Source organism: Siniperca chuatsi, linkage group LG6, assembly GCF_020085105.1.
Source record: "Siniperca chuatsi isolate FFG_IHB_CAS linkage group LG6, ASM2008510v1, whole genome shotgun sequence".
NCBI lineage: Eukaryota > Metazoa > Chordata > Actinopteri > Centrarchiformes > Sinipercidae > Siniperca > Siniperca chuatsi.
The window spans coordinates 23,926,927-23,945,616 of record NC_058047.1 but is presented as its reverse complement, the minus strand read 5'-3'; the positions used below and the strand labels follow the sequence as shown (position 1 = coordinate 23,945,616).

The following is an 18,690-nucleotide window of genomic DNA, read 5'->3' as shown; positions in this document are numbered from 1 at the left end:
TTAAAACAACAGCCTCACTCATTAACTATTTGGCCTTTGCTGTGTGATTTAGCAGTCCTGCTTGTTTTTCCTGATTCTTAATAAGCCTAATATTATATTTCATAAAAATGGAACATTCTTCTGATGTTAGTGAAGTCATTAGTGTGATAAGACGTCTCATTTTCAGCATTCCGTTTTACATCACTGTACATGTTTTCTAGTATCTGTAGTATGTTCTGAGATCTTTTCCCCCGCATCTGAATTGTTTACAAAGTAAATCTTTTGAAATTAACATTAACGGTGGTGCATATATCTAGCTTTTCAGATTCTCTGTAAAACTTTGTGTAGTGGTCTTGATCCAAAACAATCCACTTACCTGGACATGCTAGAAAAGTCCGCTTCCTCCTCCTCACAACGCTCATCCAGCTCCTTCAGGGCCTGTGTCACATCTTCCTCCCACACAGAGCCACAGGTGCTGTCTGGGTCTGGATCTAGATTCGTCTCTGGTGGCATGGGCAGGGGCAGAGATAGAGGCAGCTCTGTTTGGGATTCCTCCTCACAGAGGGACCCCGGTGGGGTGTCTATGGCCGGCGGGGGAGGGGGGGCTGGATCCAGGTCTTCCTGAGGATCCTGGGTCTCCTGGGGTTCCTGAGCATCCTGAGGGTCCTGCGAGTCTGGGAGGTCACACAGCTCCTGTGGATCAGACGGCAGAGGGGGGGCACTGCAAAACCCTGTGTCTTCACTCACACTGCTACTCAGCTCGTCTGCTGCTGTCATGCTTACAGCATCCTGTAACACAAGTCAGAAGGGGGCGCTCAGGTGCAGTTTGGCAGCAGAGGATACCACATAAAAACACATTGTACATTAAAGTTATCTTTTATTCAACAGTTCGATTGCCTGGTTGTCATGATAACGGCGGTTCTTAATATCAATTAGAGAACACAGATTCACTGCTGAACCTCTATTATAGGTTGAATTAAGACTGCCATAGCCTATACTTAAGAATACATATTAGTTTCAATTATGCAAGAGTAACTTTTAAGTCAGAGTTGTTGTTTTTTTACAATGTTCACTTCCTTGGATATTGCTCTTTATGTTGCTCTGTACGCTAACGTCACTCATGAGAAATTAAAGAAAGTCTATCACTGAAATGTCATTAAACACTCATCGCTAATAAAACTGTAGCATTATGGTGAAACGACAGGGAGCAAGAGGTAACAGGACAGCAGATGAATGAGTACTGTATATGCTCTGACGCGTGTTACATCTGGATGGACTGATTTATGACCTGCACTCCATAACTACACATAAACAATGGAGTGTATTAGTGACATAACAAATTTACCAAACGGCAGTAATCAACAGTGGGCACACGCTAAGTGAGGCTACAGTTTTATAAACCACAACTAAATATATTTATATCTAATTAAATTAGCACAAGAGACACAGTTACATTGTCTGAGTCGGACACAGGAAAGTCCACATAAATTCCATATGTAAAGTAACCATGTTGATGTAAAGCACGTACATGGAGGGGGGATATGTTGGGAGATGGCACAGGGAAGGGGTTCTAATTAAGAGCACTTGGTTTTTTCTAGTCTAATGCATTGGGAAGCCTGAGTGTGGCAGGCAGCCAGTACATCACAGAGACAGCAGCTATATTACAGAAAGCTTTTAGAAGTGGTCATGGCCATCCTGGAGGGAATGAGTAAGAGTATTGATGGTTTTATCTAGGGCTCATTACACTAAGAGCTGGGGCTGTGATAGGGAAGAAGTCCTTGGGATGACATTGAGACCATTGGCTAGATCGAGTTCCTACAAAGTTACATTCAGTTCTGTGTATAGAGCACCGTCACTAGGGGGTAAGAACACCTACTTAAAATAAATATGTATGAGCTAAGACTATTTCTATATGCCTATATTTGAAGGTAAAAGATTGGGCCATCTGACTTAAATTCTGCAAAATTCCCACACTGTATGTACAAATGCAAATAACATAATGTACTCAGCATTGTTAGTATAAGTGATAAATGTCAGTAGCAGTAGAGGGCAAAGCTGTTCATCACAAGAAAGGCTATGGCTCATTTTTAAAGTGAACACACCACTTGTAATGGACTTATACTCACACATGCTTCTGCTGAAGATAAAGGAGCTGGTGTCCATTTCACAAGTGTTTAATGGAGGATTTAGTTGGAATGGTCAGTTGCTGTGTTATTGGAGGTGAGCAGTAACAGCTAACCTGAGGTGAGCTTTTGTTTTCATCTCTCCCCAAATCACACAAGCAAGCAAGCCCCCACCACATAACTATTAACCACATATACCATTAAAAAGGAGCAAGGGCGAGCCTTCAGCGCCCACACCCAGAGCAAAGCAACAAAGCAAGCGCTGGTAGAGGGAGTCAGAAGAAGCAAAAGCAGCACACAATGTCTTCACCCGACAGCAGGCAGACACAGCTATAGAACCAGCACTTTCATCCCATCCAAAACTCCCTGAAGGTAGCTGATCCTCTGTCTCAATGACAGACAAGCCAAGAAGTACAGCGAAAGCAGATAAAGGCTGAACAGAAAGAAAAAGGCAAGCTAGAAAGCACCCGAGCACCACAGTTTATTGCTGCTCCCGATTGATCGCACCTCAGGCAGCTGGCTGCTGGTGCTGTCTGAGTGGGCCATCTCTGAAATGGGGCTATCCAGTCGAGGAAGGGAGGGTAGAGAGGGAAGGACAGATGCCTCCTCTGTCAGGGCACTGCTGGACGATTCTTGAGACTGCTGCAAAGAGTCCACATGGTTGGATGCTGTATCGTCGGTAGCAGAGTCACTGTTAAGCTGATGAAGAAAAACATAAGGACTGGTTAGCTTCTCTGTTGAGACACCATCTGGTTTGATCCGAACCTTTATTAAAAATACATTAAAGGGCTAAGGCTGTTACTATGTCAACACAGAGACTGAACAAAACTTACTTAAGAATTTTTTTTAAATTGTTGATATGGAATTTTTTTTAAAGCATTCTGCTGCCATTCCAAATAGATCCTTTACTAAACCTTAATGCACTGATACATATTGCTGACACTCCATGTGACCTTACTGTGGGGTACAACATACTTTGATGATGTGCTGGGTTTGATATGTTAATATTCAATGAGCTCTTATTAACTATACTAGAGTTGATGATTAATTTAGAATCAATTTGCCACTTGTTCATTATATGCTTGTTATCTTGCAGAGTTACTGTAATATTGCATTCAATTTTACATCACTAAGTTTTACACTATTTACAGGTTCAAAGGGTTTTAACAGTAACAATTTGTGTTGCTTATTATTTACAGCTGAACAAAACATTACACATGTTTTTGTATCAAGCAGAGCATGTTTAGTCATTTTAGTCCTCCATTCAATTGATTCAGCACTTTAAAATTGCTTCAGGAAAAAGTAAGATCATGCCAACATCAATAATATTAATTATATTACACTAAACTCAAAATTCTGTTTAAAAACACAAGTGCTGCATGCTCATTTTTCTAGTGGCACAGAGTAATACTGGATAACTAAAAGAATTTGGGGGCAAATATCCACTACAGGCAAAAGCTCATTCTCTCACCGTGCACTACCAAGATCAAGAAGAGCAGAAGAAGAGAGAAAGAAAACATCCACCATTAGACTGAGGTAAAGCATTTATATTAATGGCATTATTTTTGGCAGAGTTGGCTAGGACCTTGCTTGCAAAGCAAAACAAAGCAAATAAGAGTTAGAGACAAGCAGCCAAACTGTTAAAAAATGCAAAGGAACATGCTGTTATTCTGAATTCTAACACTTGTCATATTTTATACATGAATTACATTCAAAGAATTTTATTAAATTGTAAATTTTCTCTTCTCCTTTTGTTATACAACTATTAATTATCAATGATTTACCTTGAGGCAATGTGAATTGAACCAATTTTCCTAAACTGTACTTAGCTATCGAAAAAATAAAAACAAATATGAGAAAGGACAACAGCATTAATCTAGCAGTCAGAGGAAGAGCGACTGGGCTGAGGCTTGAAGGGGGCATCTACCACCAGCGAAGAAGCAAGCATCTAGCCCCTGTCCACACTGGCAGCAGGTCCAGCTCAGTACGCACACACACAGATGCACACACCATGCCAGCGGGCTGGAGGGAAGCATGGTGGGTTGGAGGGGGCGGGGGGACCCTGATTAGAGTGAGACTTACAAGGCCAGAGCGGGTGAGAATCTGGCTAGCGCTCAGTACCTCCTCCTCAGACGATTCATCTGTGTCCTCGTGGTTGGTGAGGTTAAGGCTCGGCGTGCTGCCTGCATACTGGCACTCCTGCAAAGACGGTGTGTCCCCTTTGTCCATGCTCTCCAGGGAGCGACGACGTACCCCCCAGTTGAAGTTGTCCATGCTCTCCCCCTGCAGGACAACCAAGACAACAGCAGTGAGACACAGTGCACATAATAGAAGGGTCTGGGGCAGATTTTACAAAACAAGGAAACAAAGCACAAGACAAACACATAATGTATATTATTCATTCCACAACTTAGAAAAAAACCCCAAAAACAAATAATACATGAATGAGTGGGTGAGATGATTTTTCTCAGCTTGGGATGGTAAATGGTGCAATGTTCTAAAACTATAAAAGTAAAGGGTTCACAACCACAGTAGCCACAATTTCAAACCAAAGATGGCACTGTATTTGGTGACAACACATAGAGACACCAGGTCACTGCATAGAATGGCATCTCTAAAAATCTTTCTGGCCCACAGACTTACCTGCAACTCCTTGTGGCAAGAGAAGAGAAGGAATAAGTATGTTAGTAGACTTAAGACAGTTACAAAACACAGAAGTGTTTCTACTACAGCAGTCAGGACAAATAAGACGCAAGTTGGACAAACAAGACATTAATGTTGTTAATTAAACTAATACAGTATGGTCAAAAGTAGTGATGAAAAGTAACTGAATTTCAAATTCACATTTTAATTAAAATTTAAATTAAAAAAAAAATTCAAAATTACTGTAATTTCTCACCTCGGCATCCTCCAACTCTACATCTAAGAAGTCAAAGTCCTTGAAGACACCAAACTGCTGCTCACTGCCCGTATCATCTCCCTGCACCTCCTCTTCTCTGACCACCTCCTCCACTGTGGGTATAAGACTGGTCTGCTGGTCTGTAGAGTCCAGATCCTCAGTGGATGAGAATACCACCTACATAGAAAGGAAGGAATAAGACTCTTTGTTGTCAAATAGTAAAATACAATTGTTGTGTGTCCATAAAAAACTATTCAACAAAAATAAAATCAATCAACATTAACGACGACAAAAATACAATATAGTAACAACCGCAGTATTCCTAACAGTGAATTTACAGAGACCTTGTCTGAGGCTTTAGAGTAGGAGAGGAGTCTTACAGATGGATTTTTGGGAATGCCAGACTCTGGGCCACATAAAGACAGGACATTCATCAGCCTCTCCCTGGTTCTTCTCTGTAACAAGAATACATAAACGTGATGAAAAATCCTGAGTGTTTTACTATCTGTACAACATATGACACCCAAAGAGCGAAATAAAGACAATTATTTATTATTACTTAACCATTTGGTGCATTTATGGTTTTTGTTTACACCCTGGACTAAATAAATTGTAAATGTCACTTAAACAATTGCCAATTACAGAGTACAATCCAAGATATTCTAGATGGAAGTAGCAAACATTTTGATTTATATTCCTGTTAGTGTGATGCGTTTCAAAAAATTTGGTTAAACATCTGGATGGAAACTCGGCTACTGCTACCTGGTTTGAATTAGTACAAGGTGTTTTCATGTGTCTGTTTGAGTGGGTACCTGAGAGAGCTGAGGCCTCTTCCAGCTTACTGGAACCAAACCATTGGAGTTGGAGCCAGATGATGTGGAGGAGGTACTCCTAGTTACAGCAATCACCTGCGGCTTTCCATTCCGGCCTGCTGCAGTACGCTGGTCACCATATTTATGCCCTATGATTGGTGTCTATAGAGTCAAATAATGGCAGTTAGCAATAAAATACTATAGAGCATATGCTTAAAGTGAAAACGCTGAAATATGTATGCTGAGGAAAAACTGGAGTTTCTGGGGAAGGACACTGACCTCTGAGATGTCAAAATGGAAGTCTAGAGTTTTGCCAGGCAGCTCCTTCGAAGAGTTGTTGAATATGCGTGTAAAGGCAATTTCTGGAGAGCCGCATGATTCTGTGCTATAAGAGCGCTGCACATCATCTGGAACAACAAGGCTGGCTGAGCGAGACACCACCAACTTCAGAATGTTTTGGGCCTCCTTCCAATGTGGGCTCTGTAAAAAACAAACAGAAATATAAGGGCTCCATTGTGAGACATCAGGCTGTGTAGGTGTTTCTGGAGAATGCATGAATGTGAAGGGACACATTCTCCCTCAGAAGGCCAAACCATCCCTTACCCACAGCAGCTATAGACTCAATCTCTGAAGCCATTTGTATTTTGTACCATTTTCTACAGTATATGGCCTGTGTTAATGTCAGGGAACCTTAAAAGGATGCCAAACAAATATAACTCATAGTGCACACCAGTGCACACGCAGGCGGATACTGTATACGCACAAACTCAATGCATTCTACAAAAGGCAACACTGGTAGAAACCCAGTACAAAATCGGCCTAAGGCAATAATGTTATAACAGCTGTCAGATGCAATTGTGAGTGAGAAGGATATATTGCCCTGGGTCAGGGCTGGTAAAAGGCTTCCATAAAGAGCTGTAGCTGCATCAAAAAGATAAGATATTCACTCTTATTCTCAATTGTGCTACTATTTATAGACCCGATCATCCCAGTATTCACATACACGAGGCTGTATGTAAAAATAGGCGGTGCCCAATGAAAACATACAACTATTATTAAACATATGGCAAACTGCACCCATGTGGTGCATGGGTCAAGTTCTCACCCACCACTGCAGAGACAGAGGATTCGTTTCCTGGCACTGCTACTTGCAGAAAGTAATGTAATAAGTAATGTAAGAAGAAATATGTTTGTATTTTTGTATGTTTGTTAATACGTTTTCTTTGCCTATTAAGTCACTGAGTAATTAAGTAATAAGAATTACTGATAACATAAAACGAATAACTTGCACAGCAATGATTGTGATATTTGATAAAACCTACACCGAAGTGTGGTGAAAGCTCACCTGAACATATTTGCCAATGATCTTCATGATCTCCAGGTTGAACTGTTTGACGGGGGCTGCTGAGAGGTCAATATGACTCAGCAGGCTGTAGATGATCTGCAGCAAGGACTGCTGCATGCTGGGAAGGCCCTTCTCCAGCAACTGAGAGAGACACAGATGGACACATTACTGGTTTAATCCTACCATATGTGACTAAAAGCAACAAGTTTGATCTTCATCTTGCGTACCTCAGCCAAGTAAGTGACCAGGTTCAAAGTTATCTCAGCAAAGGCATCGTGGAGATAGCGACAGACCACGTTAATCCAGTTGGCGCAGTCGCGGGAATAGCTGTGTGTGCTGTACAGGCTCATCATGTGAGCCAGGTTGGAGAGTGTGGCCGACTTCTCATCTGCGCACACCTTGGCTATCTTATCAGCCGTCTCCTTACAGAAAGGAGTGGGGCTGTCAAAGTGCTGGATGAGATGTGGTAGGAGGCACAGGATATTCAAAGGAAAACCTGCAGACGTGTCCCAGGAAGACAGTGAACATCAAGAGTCACATAATTAGCAAAGACTTCTATAGCAATTACTGACATCAATACAACTGAAATATTAGCATTGAACTGAGCCTTTTCAGCCAACAAATTACAATAAACAAAACTACTTATCAGCACTTGAAGTTTTTGTTAGTAAACATGTTTCAAATTATGGAAACAAATCTATTAAAAACAACCCAAAAAAAAAATCTAATCCATGATCAAGCAACAGTAGGCATATTCTCGGGCCTACCTGCCACTTGTGAAGGGTCTACCAGTGTATGTCTGGAGACACTGATGAGCTTGCTAAGCAGATGGATGGTGAGCTCCTGAGTAGAAGCAGAGGTGAAGCCCTTCAGGAAGAGCTGCAGCAGGCCAGGGAAGCTGTACCACTTCAGCTTGGCCTGGACCTTCTCCAGACGTTCTCTGCTGTCTGTACGATCCAGGGGCAGCTGGCCCAGCAGCTTGTTAAGTAGCCGCAGAGCCAGCAGATACTCAAACTCATAGTCCGACTCGAGCAACGAGGCGGCGATCCAGAACACAGTGGCCATCAGATTCGAAGGGTCCACGGGGGGTATGGCGTCCCCTCCTGGACCCCCTCCCCCACCTAGTGATGATAAGCTCCGTGTGCGTGCCAGGTTTCCATGACTACCACCAAGTCGGTCAGCAATGTCTAGGGTGTTACTCCTACGTCTGTCAAGTTTTTGCTCACCCATCAGGCTGGCACGAAGAGAGTTGCTGCGAGTATGGGCATAATGGAACGGACCACCACTGTTCAGGTTCAGTTGGCCTGTGCTTTTCCTTTTGGCAGCAAACTTAGGCCCCAGTGAGGGATCTCTGGTAGAGGTTCTGTAAATAAAATGTTATAAAATAACCTTTGTAATACGTAAGTCACGCAGTATGTGACTGAAAGTAAGGATGAGTCAGACATAGTGAAATAAAGAGGTTATCAGTAGGACTTACTGTGCTAAGGCAGTAAGGAGGTCATAATTTTTGACTGTGTCTGCTAGCGTGTCAATGCCTGACTCCAGTGTCAAGAGTAGTTCAATGACAAAGCCCTAAGGAGAAAAAACATGATTAAATCTCCAAAGCAACCAACCACCAATAAATGTATCTGTCAGAAAATATCTAGCTATCTAATAAAGCTCTAAATACATTTGTTACTAATTTTTCAACAGGTTGAGCAATACTGAAGGGATTAAAGTAGAAAAAAATGAAATGAATGAACTTTCAGTCTTTGTTCAAAAGTCATCCCTAGCTAAATCAATGTTGAGAACATTCAGCATTTCAGTGACCAATAGTGTTGTGTTATTAGACCAGTGCAGAGCAGGACCACGTAACTTTATGTAATGTTTATGTTCTGACCTGAGCTTCCTCTCCTGGGTCTCCTACAGTCTCTACCAGCCGGGAGAGAATGTCAGACAGTAAGGCAGGAGTCAGTGGTTGCTTGAGTGCCCTGAAAATCTGGAATGAGCGACCAGCGTAGTGGCGAGAAGAGCAAGACAGAGCTGTTTGTAGGGCTACTTCACTCAGCAATGAGTCGAGCTGGAAACCTGAAGGGATGCACATACAGATAAATATGATAAATCTATCCAAACCACACCTGTATCCCAAGCTGAAATCAGTAACATTAGGCAGTTATGAACCATACAGACCTGACTGAGAATGTTTGAAGACAGTCACAACATGTCTGACAAAAACACTCAGCTGGTCAGCGCTCTTAATGTTGGGGTTCTTGGGCGACACATCCTCATGGTTCCAGAGCGGGCCCCGCTTTCTACAAGGCAACAGCAAACACACATCAGGCAATGTGACTTGTTAAAGCTATGAAATTACACCACAACTCAAAACATCAGTTGATGTTATCACACCAGGCAAAAGGAGCCAATATGACTCCAACCCCAAAATCAAACCCATGCAATGTAAAAATACCCAGTCCTTTCAGACACCGCTGGAAGCATGAAAGCAAATGGTTGAACAGAATGAGTAACATGGTGCAAGTGTGTTGATACATCATATGAGTCAAACTGATACATACTACGCATGTGAGATTATACATTAGGCCAAGTTAGTTAGTCAGAAGTAGTACAAGTAGCGGCTGGAAAGAATGGAAATGTATTCTTCTGGGAAATACTTATGTTAATGAAACAGGGTCTTCTCACCTTGAGGTGATGAACTCAATGAGAGCTTTGACCTTCTCGTCCTGTTCAGCAGTGACATCTACCTCACTAAGGAGCGTGGGGGAGAGGTGGGACAGAGCAGTTCCCCCTGCCCCAAGACTTATACTGGATGACGTGGAGCTGGAGCTAAGGCCGGAGTCTGTCATAGGTGATGGCTGACAATCTGGCAAAAACTCCTGCACTCCTATAGGAACAATTGACATACACATTGTACACATTGAGCTGCATGGCGTGCTTTGAAGTCATCTCAAGGAACACTCCTTCATAATATTTTGATTGTTGCTGCCACCCAGTGATCTGCTGTGGCAATACAAATGAGTATGTGCAATACTTCTGTTACTTTCGCTTCATTTACAATAACAAAGATTTAATCTTACAGCTGGTATGAGGATCAGTTCAAATTCCTTCAGGTAAATGATAGTTCTCCTACTCTTTATTGTCCTTTTCTCTTCTAATCCTGAGCTCCACAGCAGAACTGACCTGTGAGGTTGAACTCTGGAGTTACTGGCTTCACAGTCAGGACTCTCGGATCATTGTAGTCTCTGTTGCGTAAAAGCACCATAGCCACAGATTGAATGCTGCTATTTGCTCCCTGGACAACGAGCAGGTGAAGCAGCAGACGTTTGCAGTGCTCATAGACCTCTGGGTGCTGGTGATCAAACCCTGGAAGAAGACACAGAAGAGGGAGAGATATTAGATCACGTGACTTTAGCAAGTAGAGGTGTAATGAAGTATTGGGGGTCAGTTAAACTTACTCCTCCACTAGGTACTTTTCTATGTACTTTTTAAACACTGTACTTTTGAATTTTCTTATTTGCAACGAGATATCAGGTTATTCGGGCACAGGACCTGAGAGGCTGCAAAAGAAGACAACTTCTTGTTCTTGGCAGATAAAGGCATCCAAAATATTAACAATTAGGAAGTGAGTTACCTATAAAAATTGCATGTAGCAAGAGGTGCAGGTAGGCACTCCACTCCACTTTGACCCCATGATCCACAATGAGGTCTGTTAGTAGGATGATTGCAATGTTACATCTGAAAAATGGAACATATGGGTTGACTTAGGCAAAGAACACAATAGTATAAGATAGAGGGAAAATAAAGGTGATGTATGGTGTACCTGTGGAGTGGTACACCAGGGGCATTTGTCTCTGGCAGGTAGTCCACAAGAGGAGACCAACAGCCTCCTGTAGGAGGAAAGGGGAGAGGCTCTGGCCGGTTGTGATCCATCACTTTCAAACGCCAGTTAGCATAAAGTGGCATTGAGTCACCTGGAGAAGGGAGAAGATTACCAGAAATGTTGGTGGGAAAGAATTCTGAGTAGTGTTTAGTTTAGTGGTGCAAAGAGTTTGCTCATACTCTTCTCTTCTTCATAGGAGCCTCCAGAGCTACTGCTGTAACGAGATTCCAGACGGTGATGCTGACGGTTCAGGTTACTGTTCAGACCACTGTAGATATCCAGGTGGGTGTAACTGCAGAACAGACACACTTGATTTAAAAGGATAGTGCTAGCATTTCACTTTTTTCCCCACCCATGGCCAACAACTTTAATCTAATACATTGCATCAGCAAAAAAACTCAATTAAAAGTATCTCACTTCATAGCTTGCAGTGTCTCTAAAATGTTTCTAAAATTAACTTGAGTGTTTCATCTGAATTAATTCAATTAAATAATCAAATAGCCATTCGAATTTTTACTTTTTCCACAAGAGGAGTTATATCACACATACAAACAGGAGATTTGAGTCTTAGACTTTTTTAACTGTTTTCCAGAACAAGATAGCCAATAAGCAAGACCACATGAATTTCCACTACAATAAGCACATTTATGTGTCTCTAGTGTGAAATATAACTCTTGAGATCAGATGTTTTTTGTTTTTTTTAATCAATTGTAGTCTTCTGTAATTCTAGTAAACCTGACAGAGATCTGTCAGTGATATTGCAGTTCTTATTGGTGGCCACATACTGTACATTGTTCAGGTACATATGCCCTGCTCCTCCCATTACACACATCACAGTGCTGTATTTCATCTTGTACCTGTCCTCCATGTTAGAGTCTTTGATCTTGCTGTCATGATGACCATCGTTTCCTGGCACCATGGTATTGCTGCTGGAGGTTGTTCCTGAGAGAGCAAACATGAAACATTGACCATCTAGCATTGACAACACATTATTTAGCATTGGAAACATGGCCTAAGCTCTGAACTAGTGCATGCACACTGCTCATTAACCTGAGGTGACTGAGGGGATCTTGTAACTGGAGGTGATGCGGTAATAGGGGGGGTTGTCCATGTGAGTGACCGCTGAGCTAACAGGGTCTGTCAACTCAAGCTCACACATCAACTCCTCCAGCAGCTGCATAGTCTTATCTCTGCCCAAGTAAACCACGACTCGTTTCACCTGAGGACACACATGTAACAGTCAGACACGAGGAGTAAGTGGTGTACACTGCACATGGGGATACGACAGATACAGTGCATAATGTAAATATCCTGTGACTTACATAGGGCAAGAGGCTGGGGTCACTGTTGACTCCTGACATACTGATGAGGAAGTGTAGAATGATTTTGAGGTTCTTTGGCCAGCTGTCTGCTAATGTGGTCCATACATTCTCTATCTCTGACCAAGCAAACTCATCCCCATACTGTAAAAATACAATCATTTCATCAATTAATTCTTCTTAATCAACATTTTGTAAATCTCACATTAATCATCACGTAAGTCTGAATATGACGGAGTGCAGACGATCCATTAGCTGTCTCACCTTAGCGGTCATGAACATGAGATTGTTTAGCACCATGGTTGTTGCACGAGGGGAGCCCCAGCCCTCTCCACGGAGCCATCGTCGGCTGTTGACCATCATGATCTCCCGCTCGTGCACATCCTCGTCATCCTCACCACTGCCACAATCTTCTGGTCGCCGTGCAGTTGGTTTGAAATCCACCAGCTCTACATTGTTCATCCAAGGCAGGAGGTAGTGCAACATGACTTGACGACCACCAGGATGTGCTGTCTGGATACGCTGGCTCACCTCTGGAGCGAGGACAGTAAGAGGGTAGTTGTAAGTTGAAGCCGATTCCTAGAATGCTTTGCCACTTTTTAACCAAATTTCCATATTTTAGTCACAACAGTATCATAACAGCCACAAGTCCATGTTCTCTGTATTGCTATAGCAAGGTGAAATAACCTAGTTCGTTAAGTCCTTTAGAAAGTAAGTGACACAGCGATCCCACAGTAATACCCCCCAGAATATTACTGTACAAGATGCCTCTTTTTCATCCTGTCTCTATAACGGTTAGTCATTCATAACATGCGGCCAATTTGTATTTCTTCGTGACTTCTTTGTAACACCAGAGAACATAAATACACACATTAGAAGCATTAATGTGCAGCATGACCTGCTGTTAGTCAGTGGAATTTGATTTCTCCACGAGGGTCCTGACGATGCAGGATGACAGTTACCTGTCAGTTGGTATGACTTCATGTTTACTTCTCTTGGTTCGTTGGTAAAGGTGTGAACATGAACTGGAGCAAAACTAAAATTAATAATTTACTAATTTTTTCCTTGGTCTGGACAAAAACCAGACCAAACTATGTCTGAAAATTTCTCAACATTATAAAAGGTTGTTTATGAAATTCATTGATTTCATGGACCACAAACAAAAAGGCTGCTGTGAGGCTGAAAATCCATGTGATCATGGCCAGCTAGGCTTACATGTGCTATATTGGGCCTTAGGTGTTTTGCTCACACAGACAAAGGGCAGATCCCTGCTGTCTTAGGCAAATAAAACTTAATGGCATAATTCCACACATTACAACACCCTGCTACCCCAACAGCAGCTGTAACAAATTGTAATGTAGCAAACCTGAGAAGATGGGCAGAGTGAGCTCTGGGTAAGTCCTTGCAAGCTCCTCAGACAGCTGGTAGTAAGACACAGAGTAGAGGTGCGGCAGCGGTGAGGGATGGGTCAAGATACCATCTGTTCGCAGGATCTCCAATTTGTGGGCGTAACGGAAGAGCTTGGGTTCGAGGATCTATTAGTTTCACACATACAAACAATCACAATAAACTGTATTTAATTAATGATAAAAGTAAAATATAGCAGTGTTATGATTAGATGTGTAAAAGTGAACTTTTTGAAGAAAAAGAAAAATTCTGACCTGTAACAGCTGCATGGCCACCTCATAGATGTTCCTGGAAGAATCAGCCGCCTTGAACAGAATCAGGTTCAGCAGCACCACAGTGTCAAATTGGTAATCCCTAAGAGAAAATATAAAACCCAAGCAGTATTTACGTCGCAATTCGCTGGCTCCAGAAAAACCACAAAATGTGTTCAAGTTGAAGCTGGGAATGTGTAGTACCTGTTGTGAAAGACATTTGCGATGGCCCTGAAGCAACCGGCAGCCATGCGACGAGAGCCGGTGTAGCAGCGGTCCACAGCCCAAAACATGAGGTTGCTTTGGTCTGGATTCAGCTCCAGCAGCAGCATCACAGCCTCACAACCCAGCTGGTGAACCTAGAGGAGACCACACAGCAACTGTTAGAAACATGGGTTAACTTCTTCCAATAGTCACTATGTAATCCTGCTCATTTTAACCCATTGATTTCTCAATATTCAATATTAGTATTCACTATTAACATTAGCACAAAAATATGCTGTAAAGCTGTATATTTTAAAACACAAGCCTGTCATAAGCACTACTAATATGGACGATGCAATGACAAAAACATTTTGCAGATGCTAAATATGGATCACCACATATAGAATCTTACATGTTGTTTAAAGAATCACTCAAAACAAGGGAGTAATATCTTCAAAAAAACTGAAAAAGTTGCCTGTATTTGAATGAAACAGTTCGACCTCTTGCAGTACTTCTGAACACCTCTGTGTGGTGCTAGTGTCATGGTATGTGAACCTGTACTGCATAGCTTTGACCTCATGAAGTCAGTACAGTACAGCCAGACCAAACCAATCACTGTTGATGTTTAGTCTAGTTATATCACTAGATACATTATAATTATATACTTGTCTTGTGCTGATTGCCACTGTTATATTCATCCCTTGAGATTACCTGGTATGGGATATATGTCATGACCTTGTAACAGGTTTTATATGATTTGATTAGGACTGACGGGTTGAAACATGGAAGAGTTGCCTTTGCGTGTAAGCGAATATATCCCAGTGAAAAGTGAGTACTTTGTCATTTCGGTTTTAACTTTGGACATGCTACCTTCCTCTTCTGCACTCTGAATATTTGGTGTTCAAGACTTTTCTTTGGCGATGCACACTCCTACCTCAACCTAATATCCAGTACTCATCCACATGCCCTGGCCCGAATATTAAAGTAGGCTGAAATGGTAACATTTCTCTTACCTTCTTGTCCTGAGAATCCAGGATGTTGTCTAGCCACTTGTAGAGGTAGCCATCAGAGGAAAGGCCAACATTGTCAGCTACAGGTCCACAACACAACACTGCAGACATGGCCTGGAACATTAAAAAAGCTGTTAGTTATCAGTGAGTATGGATTATATTGTATGCAGACAACAGATTTCAACATTCATATCTTTATGTGTGTTTGGGTGTACCTTCAGTGCACAGTACTGATGGCGATTGATCTGCATATTTCTGTCACTGTAGCGGTCCAGAGGAGTGAACATGATGCTGAAGGGTCCAGCCCAGTGACTGAACAGCATGAACAGACTGTGTCTCAGCGACTGCTGGGGGAAGATGGTCCTTCTCTGGTGTACTGAACACAAGTAACAAAATTAAGACACTAACTTTAGACAGGCATTCAGTTCAAATAATCTGTTTTTAACTGACGGAATCAGTGAGCAAGTGAGCAAGAGATATACCTGGGACATTCTGAATGATATTGGCCACAAGTGCACTGAAGTGACAGCGAATGTCCTTCAGTGTGTCGGAGTCCTTGTCATTTTCAGCCTCAAGCAACTGCCTGGTCAGATCAACATACTCAAGCAGCGTACTGTTCAGAGAGTGGCTCTCTCCATCTAACCCTCCACTGGCTCTGTAAAAAGAAAAGTAACAAAGAAAAGATTATTATTCAGAAACCAGATATATCAAAGTGCAAATTCATTCCTAATCATATTGTCCAAATTTGTTGTGTTTTACATACATCTGACTGATGACACCAGCATCAGCCAACAGCTCAAATATCCGGACCAGCTGGACCCTGAGGATGTCACGACGCCTGCGTCGCTTCATGTTCTGCAGAGCAAACACAGTGTGGCATTTTAACTCAGTAAATTGTCTTTTGCTAAACACAGAACTGTGACACAAGGGTTTCAGAGTTATCAACTAACTGCACTTACTTCAGGTCTTCTCTCTAGAGCTTCTTTTATGATAGGATTTAGCTCCTCTATCAACTCTCTGAAGGATAGGAAAGTTACATGTAAATAAACAAAAAAAGTATAGAAAAAGGTATACCAAGGTTTATATATATGGAACGTGTTGAGTGTTGTGTACCTGAAGGCCACGGGGTTGGTCCTGCCAAGCCCCAACACAAGAGACTCTGTGATGTCCATGCTCTCAGAGCGCATCATTGGAACAATGTGTTTGAACAGGGAGGAGGGGGACGGAGTGCCAACAATCTATTAACAGACACAGAAAGAGCAATGTCATGGCTGAAATGTTAAAATAAATCAAGTATTCTAACTAGTCATCATTAGTTGCTTATTTACTATGTTATGGTCCAATATCTTATTGCAGTTTTCCTCGCTTTCTGCACTACTTCCAAACATTTTGAGACCTGGAAATCAGCAAAACATTTTTTGTATATTCACGGCCTTGTAAATGTGTGTGCATAGAGTGTTGTCTGTGCAGGTGCTCCTGACCTTTGAATCATAACTGTAGCCGCTGTCCGGCGTGGACGCCAGCGTCTCAGGCGGGGAGCAGCGGACGGAGCCAGAGGTGGAGGATGAGGAACACATGGAGGGGGAGGAGGAGGCGGAGCTGCAGCAGAGAATCAGGTAGTTCCTCCAAAGACCAATGTAGGAGTCACTGCTGTTCAGACTGTTCACTTTCTTGGCATTGATGGGGCTACTGCAAGTGGACACACAGGAAAGGTCAGAGAATAATGACATAACATCAAAAGGGCGAAACAACACTGAACTGTGGGCCCAGAGAATGAAGTAGCTGCCTTCTGCCCTTCAATCCTAGCACATGATGTCACCAAGACATCATCACCTGGCCCTCTCAAAGTCAGTCTATAATAAAAACACCCACAATGACAGAAAAACACACCCAATTACATACATTACATTGATGTACAAACAGACAGAATAAAAAAAACAGAGAGGCTTGAGGGAACATACTTGATGTCAACTTGTGGAGACAGCAGCTGCAGGCGGGTGTAGGCAAACATCCAGGCATAGTTGAGGGCAGTGGGGCAATGTTTGGGCAGGTGCTCTTGCCGCAGGTAGCTGGAGAAGCTGATGACCCAGGGGTCCTGGCCCTGAGTAACGTGGGCAAACACCCAGATGTGCGAGGGGCTTACCACATCAAATTGGTGGCTGATGGGAGATGAGCTCCACTCTGCTAGCGTCTGAAGATCAATCCCACTGGGACAGTACAACAAGTTGGTCTACAGAGAAAAACAGAGGGAGACGAGTTTGAGTCTCAGAGTATTTGTACTAAGTTTTATGATTCTGTAAATAAGAAAAGGCATTTATACCTGGTCAGCTCCTGTGAGATGAATGAAGCTCTCCAACACTGATGCACTTAATCTATCCATTACATCAATGGCCAATTCCTCATCCCCCTGAAAGATTGAGGGAGATAGAACAAATGTCAGAAAACAGTACTTGTAACAAAAAATGTCTTTGCAGACTCATACACATTTGACCAGTGGTGGGTGGAGTACTGAAAATCTTTACTCAAGTAAAAGTACAATTACTCCCATAAAAATTGCTAAAGTAAGTAAAAATTACCATTTGACAAACTAAGTAAACTACTTTTAAGTATAAAAGTAGTCAAAGTACAAGTTACTTTGTGTTTTAATACTTTTAAGTGTGTGCAGGCCCGAGATCTTCATGAGTCATTTTATGCAAGTCCAAGTCTTTGGTCAAGAGTCTGAGTCAAGTCTCTTTTTGGAATAATAAGCGTTACATCCGCTATGCATGAGGTTAGAAACAGCTGCAACATGGTTATTTCTAGGGAATGCACAATCTCTAATTTAGCTATTTCTGTTCTGTACAATTATTTTACTTTTCTCTTTTTTGTGTTTTTACCTACATGAAGGTATCGGTGAGATCACTTTAAAATATTATGCTCTATCATGCTCACTTGCTTTAATATAAAGGGTGCTGCATATGATTCACCTTCTCCAATAGCACAGGCACCCAAATACAATATGATTATTTCTAAAGCATCTATGAACATAATCTTTACAACGTAAAGAATTATTGTAGCAATAACACGGGAAACAGCCCATTGTAGAATAAAGTAGGGTAGGTATTGAGGGAGACCTGTGCGTCACGCATAAGGCCAAACAGGACTGTTTTATCCACCCATACTTGCTCTCTCCCTATGCTTCTCAAAAATGATGTTTCCTGAATAAATAACTGGTAGCCTACTGAGTGAAAGCCAAGATCAGTTTCACTGGCGATATTCTATTTAATGAATTCACCATCGGCCATCGCTATAAAACAAATAGTAACCAATGCAAATTAGAGAAAAAAAAACAACAAAAACCCTGCTTATTTCCATCAAAAGAAAGCAATGCTCTGCGAGGATTCTGTAAATATATCAGAATCAATTCAGTGATCATCTGACTTATATGTTTATACAGTGTGTAGCCTACATTTCTTCTGCATAGACTA

At 42.0% G+C, this 18,690-nt stretch overlaps 1 protein-coding gene across 18 annotated transcripts in view; it reads right to left on the bottom strand.

Moving 5' to 3' along the window:
* Nucleotides 1–18,690, bottom strand: part of fryl (furry homolog, like) — a 69,803-nt gene that overhangs the window by 10,461 nt on the left and 40,652 nt on the right. For 9 of the 18 annotated variants that reach the window (XM_044199744.1, XM_044199743.1, XM_044199729.1 and 6 more), the window contains 35 exons: nt 17,544–17,630; nt 17,185–17,453; nt 16,705–16,912; nt 16,337–16,461; nt 16,183–16,240; nt 15,987–16,078; nt 15,706–15,878; nt 15,439–15,599; nt 15,227–15,337; nt 14,214–14,368; nt 14,013–14,112; nt 13,718–13,886; nt 12,616–12,884; nt 12,355–12,495; nt 12,083–12,251; nt 11,890–11,974; nt 11,212–11,324; nt 10,973–11,123; nt 10,784–10,887; nt 10,333–10,515; nt 9,835–10,036; nt 9,328–9,449; nt 9,038–9,225; nt 8,636–8,730; nt 7,926–8,521; nt 7,386–7,654; nt 7,159–7,299; nt 6,093–6,293; nt 5,814–5,975; nt 5,346–5,456; nt 5,002–5,178; nt 4,746–4,754; nt 4,185–4,385; nt 2,610–2,801; nt 356–768 (listed from right to left, as the gene is read on the bottom strand). In XM_044199744.1, the coding sequence (XP_044055679.1) occupies nt 356–768; nt 2,610–2,801; nt 4,185–4,385; nt 4,746–4,754; nt 5,002–5,178; nt 5,346–5,456; nt 5,814–5,975; nt 6,093–6,293; nt 7,159–7,299; nt 7,386–7,654; nt 7,926–8,521; nt 8,636–8,730; nt 9,038–9,225; nt 9,328–9,449; nt 9,835–10,036; nt 10,333–10,515; nt 10,784–10,887; nt 10,973–11,123; nt 11,212–11,324; nt 11,890–11,974; nt 12,083–12,251; nt 12,355–12,495; nt 12,616–12,884; nt 13,718–13,886; nt 14,013–14,112; nt 14,214–14,368; nt 15,227–15,337; nt 15,439–15,599; nt 15,706–15,878; nt 15,987–16,078; nt 16,183–16,240; nt 16,337–16,461; nt 16,705–16,912; nt 17,185–17,453; nt 17,544–17,630 (6,002 nt within the window). The remainder of the gene's footprint in view (nt 1–355; nt 769–2,609; nt 2,802–4,184; nt 4,386–4,745; nt 4,755–5,001; nt 5,179–5,345; nt 5,457–5,813; nt 5,976–6,092; nt 6,294–7,158; nt 7,300–7,385; nt 7,655–7,925; nt 8,522–8,635; nt 8,731–9,037; nt 9,226–9,327; nt 9,450–9,834; nt 10,037–10,332; nt 10,516–10,783; nt 10,888–10,972; nt 11,124–11,211; nt 11,325–11,889; nt 11,975–12,082; nt 12,252–12,354; nt 12,496–12,615; nt 12,885–13,717; nt 13,887–14,012; nt 14,113–14,213; nt 14,369–15,226; nt 15,338–15,438; nt 15,600–15,705; nt 15,879–15,986; nt 16,079–16,182; nt 16,241–16,336; nt 16,462–16,704; nt 16,913–17,184; nt 17,454–17,543; nt 17,631–18,690) is intronic. The other 9 variants (XM_044199736.1, XM_044199738.1, XM_044199740.1 and 6 more) reach the window with 4 other exon arrangements.